Source organism: Agelaius tricolor, unplaced genomic scaffold, assembly GCF_023055355.1.
Source record: "Agelaius tricolor isolate 1412-34295 unplaced genomic scaffold, bAgeTri1.0.p SCAF_3, whole genome shotgun sequence".
In the NCBI taxonomy this organism is placed as follows: domain Eukaryota; kingdom Metazoa; phylum Chordata; class Aves; order Passeriformes; family Icteridae; genus Agelaius; species Agelaius tricolor.
Window position 1 is genome coordinate 29,853,827 of NW_027269263.1, and position 13,008 is coordinate 29,866,834.

General features: G+C 37.2%; 1 protein-coding gene across 1 annotated transcript in view; it reads right to left on the bottom strand.

Moving 5' to 3' along the window:
• Positions 1 to 13,008, bottom strand: part of TMTC2 (transmembrane O-mannosyltransferase targeting cadherins 2) — a 234,432-nt gene that overhangs the window by 29,834 nt on the left and 191,590 nt on the right. The window contains exon 10 of the mRNA XM_071423340.1: positions 24 to 138. Coding sequence (XP_071279441.1) covers positions 24 to 138 — 115 coding nt within the window. The remainder of the gene's footprint in view (positions 1 to 23; positions 139 to 13,008) is intronic.

The window sequence follows — 13,008 nt, forward strand, 5'->3', positions numbered from 1 at the left end:
GAGGCAGATGTACAAGCACTAACCTGAGCATATGGGCTGCATTGAAAACAACATCAAATTCCGTATTATCAAGTTCAGCTGCTTTTTTTGCCATTTCAGCTGCTTCTATCAGGCGGGATTCTTCTAGGAGGAACTGACCTGCAATGGAATGTGTGAACATCAGCCCACAGGAAATAACTGATGTAATACACCTCAGACAGTATAGTCAGGAAAAGAATGCACAAAAAAACCCCAAACAAACAACCCCAAACCCCAAACTAATAAACCAAGCAATAAACCAATGTCTGGGATTCAATGTTTAGTTATTTCCTGATCTGTTCTGTATTTCAATATCTTCAAAATACAGTCAATGTAGAAAAATTGCAATAAATTTGAAAAGCAATAACAATATTTTTGGAATATATATTCAAGAAAATGGAGAATGATAGAGTAAAACTCAGACATCAAGAAGCAATACTCCCAAACACCAAGAAGCCTGACATTTGAGAACATGCCTTTCTGCCTATACAATTACCATGATCTTTCCTTCCTCAAAACTAATTGAAATAAAATAGTATCCACAAATTAAACACATTCCTGAAGAATATGCCAAAATTTGTTTTAGAAGCATATCCCAAAATCACACAAAATGATAAATTCTGTATACATACAAGATAATTTTTTCAGCTTAGAATTCTACATTGTATTTGCTTTAAAACCATTACATATATATGTATACCTTAATGGACTGGTATTTTATAATGTATTTCACTAACACTAAAAGAATCCCAACAGGTAGCTTTTTGAAAGTTTCGTATATGATACTTACTTCTCACATTAAACAAATATAGAAGATGGCTAAAATCAAATGACTCACATTTTACTAATGAAATTATCATTATCATTAAACCAAGTATAAACTGAAAAGAATGAATATTTTAGCATTAGCCAACAAGCTTTAACTGAAGTACAGTAGTTTCAAAACAAAACATGTAACATACAGTAGAACTCTATAAAAATGAGTTTTCCTTTGTAGAAAGTGAAAAAAAGAATTTGGAAGATGCTCAGCCTTATTTTTGCTCGTTTTAATGCTTTTTCAGACCTAATCTGTAAGATGTGTCAATTTTTGCAAAAATACTTTTAAGGAATTCAACCATCTAGTCTCTGTGCATACATAACTTTATATTTGGAAAAACTGTCCTAAAGCCTAGTGATTATACATTTCAGCATCCCATCCTTCTCTTTTTGTCTTACTTTGTCAAGTAAAGTCTCTCAACCAAAACTCTGCCATGCCACCACTAACCACAAACCTCAGCAGGAGCAATAAAAAAAAATATGATAAATAAATAAACCAATAAATCAATAAAACCCTGAGCAAATTATATCCTGCCATGGTAAGGGATTTTCTCTTTTTTCTTTTCCCCTTTCCTCATTCATTCCCTGCTGCTCACATACTTGCTGTGTGCTTATGTGAAAACTTCCCTTAACCACAGCTAGCAAGGTCTGTACAAGCATTGTGAACCCAGTCATGCTTTGGTACAACAAAGACATTCGCAGAAGGAATCATTTCAATACAAAAAGTGATGAAAGACAGCTTTCTTAGCTTTTTGTTTTCTCTGTGGATACATTTCAGCTTGGGAGAGTTGGCAGATTATTTACTCAGTCTCCTATATCTTAATTATTCAGATCTGCAAAACTTGTAAAAACATTATGGTACCTTCCTGCATTCACAGTATAAGGTTTGTTTGCTTTAGTTACATCCACACTCTAATGTGTACCACACTTAGATGCAGTAGAATGCTTTGTGCTTATTGTGCTCAGAAACAGATGATACACAAAAAAAGCCTTTGCACACATGAAAATAAGTAAATAAATAAATAAAAAGAGACAAGAAAATAGAAGAAGAAAACATAACTTGAGAACAATTTCAACCACAAGAAATTAATTTGTCTTCAGAATTATAGATCAATGGTTGAACTGTTAATGGAAGTCTCTTCTAAAGGGGAGAAAAATCTGACAAAAGCTAATAGCTTACTTTTTTAAAAAAAAAAATTTATTTTTCTTTTGGTTACCACATCAGAGCATGCCTTATATGCAGCAGGACAAACTGCTGCATTTGAATCTGAAAATTCTCCAAGTAAATCTACCAAATAAAATAGTTCACATCTATTTGGGCTGAACTCCTATTTTCTTTAAAGAACAATCTTTGAAATAAACTTGACCAACTAGTATTCCAATTCTCTTCCAATGAATGAAGCAAAACAGTATCCCTAATCTTTAAGTCCATAAAATGTTAACAGTAAGATACTTTTGCTAATGAAAGCTCTAGATTAGCAGAGTGAAACACTGGTACGTGGATATACTACTGATACATTCAGCCAGGGAGGAAAACAAAGATATAAGTAAAACTTTCACTTCTTCAAAACAGCAAGTTCTAGGACTGCACATTACCGTACAAATCTGCCCTGTACTGGAGGTGGCAATAACTCATGCTGAGTGGGTAAGCAGCAGATGATGCATATATGAAACCAAATGTTTTATCCTCTATATGCAAACCCTTACAGAACTCCAGTTTAGGGCCAGTTTTCTTCATAAATGACATGGATGCAGGCCTTAAAAGCATACTAAGTAAGTTCGTGAATTATTTGAAACTCAGAGGAACTGTCAACTCCTGTGAGGGCAAGTGCTAGATTCTGCACCTGGGATGGGGCAACCCTGGGTGTACAAATAGACTGTGGAATGAGATTCTGGAAAACAGCAACATGGAAAGGGACCTAGGGGTCCTGGCAGATGGCAAGTTAAACATGAGTCATGGTACCGTGGCATTGTGAGCCAGTTGAGGGAGGTGATTTTCCCACTCTACTCTGCAGTGGTTTGATCTCACCTTGAATATTGTGTGCAGTTTTGGGCACCATAACATATGAAGGTTATGAACCTATTAGAGAGCATCCAGAGGAGGGTTGCTGATCAAAGATTTCCTTAATTGCATGGGCTACAAATAAAAGATGCTGCAGCTTTTTCAGTCTAGTGAAAAAGTCAATACCTGAGATTATTACAGATGCATGGTGGGTTGCCCCCTGCCAGTATCCAAGCACTCACACAGGGTGAGGGGAGAAAACAAAAGAGCAAAACCAAGAAAATCTCTGCATCAAGATAAAGGCAGTTTAACATGGGGAAGAAAAAAAAAACAACATACTAACACAGCAAACAGCAAAGCGAAGGACATTTCTCACAATTTCTCACAGGAAGAGTAATGCTCAGCCAGTTTCCAAACAAAGCCACCTCAGAAGCCAAAACCCTTCTTGTTTCTCTACCCCAGTTTTTATTGCTGAATATGATGTAACAGTCCATATAACTTCTATCCCTTTGGCCAGCTCAGGTCAGCTGTCCAAGCTATGTTCCCTCCCAAAAAGAGAAAGCCTTGACACTGCTCGAATACTATTCAGCAGCAGCCAAAACATTGATGTGTGTTATCAAGGCTGCTTTAGTCACAAGGCATCATCCAGGCTGCTATGAAGTTAACACTATCACATCCAGAACCAGTACAAGGTGGAAACTTTCAGCTGAAAATTGATTTGCCAATTTCTCCTGAAAGGTGGACTAATTTTAGTCACACATCTCAATTTAATTTAAAACACCTAAATAGAAAAATAATGTTTTGAAAATATTAGCTGCCATTCCTTTTAATCTTATATACTAAATTCATACAAGAATGAGCTGGATTGGCAGTTTACTGCTGTGCTTTCTTCATTATAAAACAGACTTCTGAACCTTTCCTGTCAAAGCCATAAAGAGGTTTTCCCAAGAGAAGAGCACTAGCAGGGTGTAATATTGGCAAGGTGTTGAAGGTGGATCAGAGGGTATGATCTGCAAGCCCCTGCATCCAGGAACCACTTGTGTGGGTCTAAATTTATATATAGGATTTTCTTCTCTGACAAGCAGCTGGCAAACCTCATGATTTATGAGATACTGCCCAACACCACATAGAGAGCTTACTTATTGCAGGTGTCATGATTCCAGCTCTTGCCAACAACATAAATTATGGTAGCCTGACTTTTATTTGGAATCACAACAGCTTTTGAGAAAACAGCTCCAAATACCACACTTCCCTATCTAGAGGGCAGAATATTTTTCATTACTCTTCTCCTAAACTGGAAGTGGGAAATCCATAGTCCAGGAAAAAAAGTGAGTTTCAGAAACACTGTTCTTTGCCTGGAATGCTGCTTTTTAAAATAAATTTTTCCACATTTCTTGCTAGACGGCACAGTTGTGAGAGTAAATGTGTAGTCAAGAGTTGTTAAAGACCTTTGATAGCAGAAAACTGATTCAGTATTTCACAACCCTCTTTGTAATTTTTTCCTATACTATCTAAGAATCAGAAATAGCATTAAAGCTGCTGAAATCTGTACCTGCAGCCTTGACCAAATTTACTTTTCATTGCAACCCATCAACACTGGTTCTGAGTCTTTATTTGACCAAAAACTTTTGGGGCAATATATGCAATCTACTGAAAAGTAAGATATAAGTATGTATGTAATTCAAACAAGAACAGAATATTTCCAGTTCCCAGCAACTGAAAAGAATAGTTTATTTTCATATTTTATGAATTCTTAAAAAGTATTCATCCACATAAATGAAAGCCCCTATAGCTCTCTATCCTGAATAATTGTGTCCCTTAAGGAATCCTGAACATTTGTAAAGAATTTGTTAAGATATGCACCATCAACAATTTAAAAGCTATACATCTGAACTGGTAGTTCTGCTGCTTTATTGTAACAAGAAAGGTATTAATTGGTAGGGATCTGTCTCTGTGTAAAAATCTTTTATGTTCAGAGCACAAAGGCATTAGTGTGTTTTCCTAGAATGGACTTAACTATTCCTTGCAGGCACCGTGATTCTTGATTTTACTAGATAAAAGTGCAATTTGCTTAATTTACTAGATAAAAGTGCAATTTGCACCAATCTTTTAGTTGAAATGTTCCCTCTTGTACTTACTGGCAAACATACAAAGGTACTCTGTTCCAGAACACAGTAAATTTCTAAAATAGCTCATCATGCTGGTGTTGCTTTTGAAAAGCACTACCTTGAATGTTCTCAGAATGCTGCTGTTTCTGCATTGACTCAGGTTGCTATACAGGCTTGTGGGATGATAGCTTTAGTAATGCAAGCAAAACTGAGTAAACTACCTTTTGAATAATAACAAAAAAACTTCCAATGCTATCCTAACCTAGAATTCGCTTCTTTTAATATACATTTCTCACCAAGCCTTCTGCTTCTTATCCTCTTCAAAAGAGTTTTTTACTTCTACAACATGAAAAGTGGCTCTACCAAGATTCAACTGTAAAATCTGTTTGTAATAAACCTCACTAGAAGCTCTTTCAACACATTCAACATTGAGGATTGGAAGCTGAATATCTGCTGGTGCTTCCAAAGCATTTCAAGTTTCAACAGAAATCAGAAGAGGGAGTGGATTCTGGCTGACTCAATGCATTGTATCTTGTCTGATGCAGATGATGTCTTGAGAGCAGAATTATATTCTCAGTGGCAGAACCATCACTGAAGTTTCTATCAACTTCAGCTCTGCGGCAGCAATGCAGAGCTAAAGAGCTGATGCAACCAGAGATTTCAAAATGGGAAATTTAAATTGCATTCAGTGGAAGAAATGAGGAGAGATCTTGTCTCCAAGTTGATTTCCAAAGTATTTCAGGTGACAAATCAATGTCTCAAGATGCAAAGTTGTCACTGTTGTCTTACTGTAAAACCTTCGTACCTTCTTTGTGAATTCTCATGGGTAGCTCCTCATGGCCAGCTGACTTCTCCCTCCTTGCCACAGCACTGCCAGCTCACTCCAACTCTCTCTCAACTAGCTAGCCCACCCTTTTATATAAACCACTCAGCCTCATTGGATATATCTAAGGCCTATTAAGGGCAGGCCTGTTCCTAATCCTTGGTAATTAGTACAGCTGCAACTCTTCAGGGGTGAGATTGCCTTTAGCACTATCTCTTATTCTCCTACAATCCATCCTCCCACACAAAGTCAACAGATGTGACCTAATGTAACTGCTTCCTTTAGGAGTTCCAAAACAGATTCACTGGCTGTGAAAGAGCAGCCCCCAAAGCAAGGGTACATTTGATTAAATATCCTGTTTTTCCAGGCCTGTTTAGACAATTTCTTGCTGAACGTGGAAGATGTGATAGGAGAAACAAAGGCAACTTATATCACAATCACGTAAATGGTAGCAGCATTTCAATTTTTGCTGCTCCTTGTATCCCATTCCATCTTAATTGAAAGGTGTACTCTTGATTTCTTGCTGAAGGACTTCTGGAGACTTTCTCCCTTGAATTAGTTCCCATAGAGAAAATTCTCCCATGCAAATAAAATATAATGAAACACTAAGAAAGTCAGCGGGTGCTGCAATGTCATTATATGCACTGGCTTGGAAAATACTTATTTTATTAGTCCTTTCTTTGTCTGAAAAACCTATCTGTTGCAATTGTGCTAAATATACCACTGGATGTCATTCAGAGCATGATCACAGACAAGAGGGAAAAAATTAACTAGCAAACCTTTGGGACTTGATAACTGAACCTGTGACCACATCTGGATCACTGGAAGCTCTCACTAAACCAAAGATTAATGATGAAAATATATACTACAGAGGATCTCATGATTTACAAATACTGAGGAAGATCCTGAACTCTGTATTGTTTCCCAGATATCTGATGATGTATAAGGTTTGGAAATGTAAAATTTGGCTGAAAAAGAACTATCCAGTTGCACTTTCGTAGCAGCTTCATGCTATCTCTACAAAAATCCCCATGAGACAATACTTATAGGTCAAAACATATGACTATTAGCAAAGAAGCCCCCAGCATTGTTTGTGCCACAAAACCTCCAGCCACAAAGCCTCCAGCATTTTCATGTTCATTTTTCAGTCCCTACAGAAATGTTATATTTTGGCAATATGGAAGAAACATACAGACACATTTCTAACCCGGTCTCTGATCTGCACTATCTATATCACATCTTTTGAGCAGTCTAGTATATTGTGCTGAGGAAGCAGAATAAACCATGTATTAGAGATGTCAGAATGATTAGATTTAAGGCTAAACCCAAGGGAAGAGCCAGAAGCATGGAAATTCCATAGCATTTCAGGTCAGTGACCTAGCTTGTTTGGAAATACTCCGCTGCATTCCACTTGAGTGTTTGGTTCTAAAGGGTGTTTGGAAAAAATAGTTATTATAGTGGTCTGTAATAATCTTCTTTTAATGTTGTGTGGTAACAGTAGCCTAGAGTGAAGAAAGGACTTAAATTTGGTTGACTGTCCTGAACAGCTCAGTTTTTGTCCTCAGTTTGGAAGTAAGAAATACTGTCGGTTAGTAGTAGCTACAGATTTTCTTAAAGTTTGTAGAGAGAGTTTTGGGAGCAGAAAGGTCAGCAGCTTAATGAAGTCTTTCTGCAAGACAGTTACATCTTCCTGCTACAGGTCTAGGAATCCTGTCTTCTTGGAATTACGTTCATTGATATTGCAGGAGCAGATATAAGCCATAGTCCAAAGTCAGGACCCTGGTTTGATGGCACATGGTATGATAAAGACAGAGACCCCCTTTCTCCAAAGAGCACATATGTTCTATGAACATGTATTATTTGAGTATCATAAACTAGTTTATAGTTTCCCTATGAAGTCACTGTATACCAATGATGGGATTTCCCAAAGATTTAAAATGGCAAAGCCTCTGTCATTGGCAGAAAGGTTCACAAGTGCATATTGGGAAGTGATGTGGTGATGGACATACTATATCTGGTTCACTTTGACCTTGCCTCATCAAGGGATTTAATTTCTCAATACAAAATCATCATGTAGCATCTGGGGTTCCCAATGCAGCAGATCCCAATGCAGCACTTTTATTTATCATTTGGTATATACTGCATTTAGCTAACCTGATAATCCATTCACCTGGATTTATGGCTTGTGAAGTTTTATTAATTTCATTGACAAAAGTGAACACTGACCTACGTGTGGACTCGTGTGACATTTCTACCATCCACATAAACCTCTCCTAAAGAAATTAGTAAGATTTCATGAGCAGGTCATGGTTGATGTTCCTCTTTCTTATATATACAACTGATACTTTAAATACCTTAAAGTATAAACTTTATAACTGATACTTTAAATACCTTAAATACAATTGATACTCTATTTTTCATTACTTCACTGCTTTCTTCATAGAAGCTTTTCCTTAAATATGTCGGGAAAATATATAAATTTTTCCTGGGCTGTTCTTCACTCAATGAAGACAAAAAGCACAAAGCTCAAGGACTGAGAACAATGTGACTACATGGAAATATTATAAATACAGCACAAAGAATAATTTAGGTTGAAAAAGACCTTAATAATCATCAAGTCCAACCTTTGACTGACCACCACCATGCTCATTAAACATAGTACTAAGTGCCATGACCAGTCCTTTCTTGAACATCACCAGAGATGGTGACTCTACAAACTCCCTGGGCAGCCTGTTCCAATGCTTAACTATCCTTTCAGTGAAGAAATTCTTCCTGATGTCCAACCTGAACCTCCTCTGGCTCAGCTTGAGGCCTCTTACTTTAATCCTGTCACTGGTTGCCTGTGAGATGAGACCAACTCCCATCTGGATACAGTCTCGTTTCAGATGGGTAGAGAGAGTGATAGAGGCTCCCCTGAGCCTCCTCTTCTCCAGACTGAACAACCTGAGTTTTCTCAGCCACTCCTCACAGGACTTGTGCTCCAGACCCTTCCCCAGCCTTGTTGCCCTTCTCTGGGCATTCTCCAGCACCTCAATGTCCTTCTTGCAGTGAAGGGCCCAGAACCAGACACAGGACTCAAGGTGTGGTCTCACCAGTGCCAAGTACAGGAACACAATCCCTGCCCAGGTCCTGCTGGCCACACTATTGCTGATCCAGGCCAGGATGCCATTGGCCTTCTTGGCCACCTGAGCACAGCTGGCTCATGTTCAGCTGCTGACAACCAGCACCCCCAGTCCTTTTCCTCTGCCCAGCTTTCCAGCCACTCTGCCCCCAGCCTGCAGTGCTGCAAGGGTGACTGAACCACGTAAGGTGGCTTCACCTTACTGAACCTCAATCTAAGCAGAAACATCTAAGAAAAAAAAAAAAAAAATAAAGTCACACCTGTAAACACATAAAAATTCTCCCACTCACTAATACATGTAAGCCTAAAACTTAAAGACTGAAAAAAATGGTGCTTGAAAACTCACTGCCATCATATTTCAATGAAATATACTTTGATCCTTAAACCATAGCAATTCCAACCCATTTTCAGGCTGTGACATAGGAGTGGTAATGCAGTCATCTTTGGAAGTAAGACAGATACAAAGTGCTCATAAATTTAGGTGAAAATTTAGGCATCAAAAAGGGCTAAGAGCCCTTTGCAGAAACAGTGATTAGAAAGATGATGATGAAATTGAAAAACAATAAAAAAGGCAGTTAAGAAGTTAAAAATGCTTAAAAAGAAACAGATAATGTAAGAAAATCTATAAAAATAACTCCTAAATTATCACAAAGTCAAAAGTGAAAGACAAAGTAAAAACAAAAGTGTATTTGGGAACACATTAATCTGTTCTTAGTTCAATGAGGACATATCTAATACACTTCAGTTTTATGTAATCTGAAAGTCTCTTTTTGTTTTACACCTCTAACTGTGAATGCACTTAAAAAGGCAAATGATCAATGTGAACTGCCAAATTAAGTGAATGCATAATTATTATAATGAGAATAATCCATTTTTATAATGAAAAAGGAATCTTGAAACAATTTAGGCTTATTAGAAACAATGTATTATTCAAAGGAAACTATTTTAAAAGGAGGTGTCAACAGCTATTAATAAAACAGAGTTAATTTGAACATCCTGTTGGGTTCTAGACTTTTCTATTTCAACGAAGCCATTACAAATATAAGGGAGAAGGGACCTCTACAAACATTTATCTTGAAATCTTACTCCTTCTTTGTCTCTTTGCTTTATTCCCTACTCCATTTTCATCATTTTGGAGAAAAGCCACTATATGCAAGTTAAGAGGCATATAGGCAAAACCTATTTTTAGCAGACAAGTAAAATGAACTCCACTTTAGTGGTTTTTGGGGGGTTTGTTTGGTTTGGGGGTTTTTTGGAAGGTTTTTTATTGTGGGGGTTTTTTGTTTGTTTTGTTGTTTTTTGCTTGGTGGGCTTTTTATGATTATTATTATTTTATTGTTTTATTTTTGTTTTTAAACAGTAAATTATAAATAAAATACTCCTGGAGATAAACTCTTTATACAACAAATATCACTGTAGATCTATGGTGTTCTTCATTTAAGGAAAAGCTTGTACAGAAAGCTTCAACAATTTCAAACGCCTCAATTACACTGCATCCTACCTACTGAAGAATTTTTGTTTTTTTTTTTGTTTAGAAAAGACGAGCACATAAGTATGTCACTGTTTGAAATGCACCTCATCTCTGTGCACTGACAGATTTTATACATAATCTTTCTTCAGCTTCTCCTGAGATAGGCTCAGTGCAGACAGAAATAGAGACCTTTATCTCCTTTGTCATACATCCAAAAACTATATCCAAAATTACATAGTCTCTGAGCCTTAAGGGCACTTGTCTGACCTGACTGAACATCTCTATGTTGGGCACATTTGTTGACAAATTTGATGCACTGATTCTTTAGATGCCATTATGTTCCTAAAATATTTAGAAGGTAGTTCCTTTTAACTTGTTTGGTTCATAGGTACCTCTTTGTGGTTTCTCAGACAGACACTTAGATTCATCCCTTTCATTTCATCAAGGCAAGTAGCTCAGGAAGAATCAATAGTCTGTGGAGATCACTTCAATTATGTCATAAATCTGTTGATGACCAACATTACCAAGATCTTGCAGGATTCAAAATGGCCTACTTGAGTTAAATGTTCAAAGTAGAGGGGGATGCATGACTGCCAATACCTTGAGTAGATGTGGGTATGTCAGTTTGAAGAAAACTTTCCCAAAAAAAGAAATGAAAATTAAAAAAAAAAAAAAATTAAGTTTGACCTCTTTTAGTCACAAATGTTCATTCTAGGCAATCTTTAGAAAATGTGTATTAAAAATATCCAATTAAAAGCCTCAAACTTTACAGAAGCATACAAACTCAGTATCCAAAAAAATTCCTCTAGTTTTCTAGTTCAAAAACGTGTATATTGTGAAAAAAAAAGTTTTGGCGCTTCTTCACTCTCTCACTTTTTCTTCTTCCTGAGTCATGAGAATTTTCTCTCTTCCATCTGTGAGGTGTAGCGTACTGTGCACCTGAACAGCTTGTAGCAAACCATCAACCCTCATGTATTTGTAAGATGTAATGGTTTTGCACCAAGTTCAGATGTTTAGATAACTGATACATGAGAGGTAGAAAGCAAGAAGGGCAAAAGAAAGGTGGTCAGGTGAGCAGCAGCCTGCATTTCCATCTGAGAGGGGACTGCCATCCTCTCTGGTCACTAGAAAAAAAGCCACTTCCCCTTATGTCCAATGAAGTGGCATCATGACAGCAGTCTACACGGATTTATATATCTTCAGCTTTTCCACTCTTTTTCCCTTCAGAAATCTTCAAGCATAATGAGTCTGGGAAACACTGCTTAAAACTTAAATCCCCTTAAATCCAAAGTCAGCCAAGTACCTATAGAAAACTAACTGTATGCCAGCTTGAGCAGAGAAACATCCTGTGGTGGTATCTTTCAAGGAGAAACCATGAAACTGTTCCACTCCCTCCAAATTTTCATGTGATTAAGTAAGCTGCCTCCTGCACCAAGTCATACCTAAAAATAGCTTTAGCTTACGGCTTGAATTAAAGCACATTGTAATACAAAGGTAAGCCTCTTAAAAGATACAGCATATTAACAGTTTTTCTCATAGCTGCAAGAAAAGTCCAGAAGGTTAGAAGTCAAAAAGAACATCTGCACAACCTTGAAGCAAAAATTATAAGCGCATGCAATCCATGTGCACTTGGAAGAAAATCTTCAGTCCATTCATTCCTGCTACTCCATCAACACCCTGTCATGTCCCAGCTGACCACTCTTTTCATTTGGCTGCTTTGTGAAGTATGTGTTTTTTTAGGACTGATGCCAACTACTTTATTCTCTCATCTCAACATCTTCATGCTGAGGGAAAAAAGTAATCTCTAAGATTTACATGCAAAATATGGATGTATTTCCCCAGGATGTAGAATGTACCTGTGACAAGGTGCTGGAACAAATTAATGAGATGGAGAGGTAAAGCTTGAAGTGTTCACTAGAGGTTCCAATGGATTATTTGGAATGCCCCTGGTAACACACAGTACATAGCCCTCATTATTACAGAAAAAGGTGGAAAAGAGAAGAGAAATAAAGCAAGGAAGAAAAGAAAGAAAAAGCAAGGATAATTTAGTTTACATTTTATAAAGTTCTGTGCCCAAAGCGACAAGGATTTGAGACCAGCTGTACTACACAAGAGCCAAGCAGAAGTAGACCATACCTTCCTCATAGCTACTTTGATATAAATGTAGAATAACATCACTGAACCAGTGAGGTGATCAGAAGTTATATTGTGAAAAGATTTCACACACATTCAGAAGAACTCTCTGGGTATAATGCTCCGAGACCTAGTGGCTGTTAAAGAGAATCTTCTTGTGTCTGTTGCCCTTCAGCAACCATTTCACTATGCTGTTATTCCAAACACTGACTGAATTTCACCCTTCTCTCCTAATCTGCTGAGTAGAACCTCGCTTATGTTAATTATCACCTCTGCACAATGACAGAATCCACTTTTTGAACCTGGTACACAATAAAGGAAAGGTTTTCCCATGTTTTTAGGGAATAATCTTAATTAGGAAAGAACACACCATGTTAATATTGTAATCTAGTAATGAAGAAGTCAATATATCAGACATGAATTATGATTTCAATAACCATGCTTTTAGTTTATAGGATACTTGAAAATGGGACAGAGGGAATATTGCAGGAAAGGACAAGCAAGTTGATGAGTAAT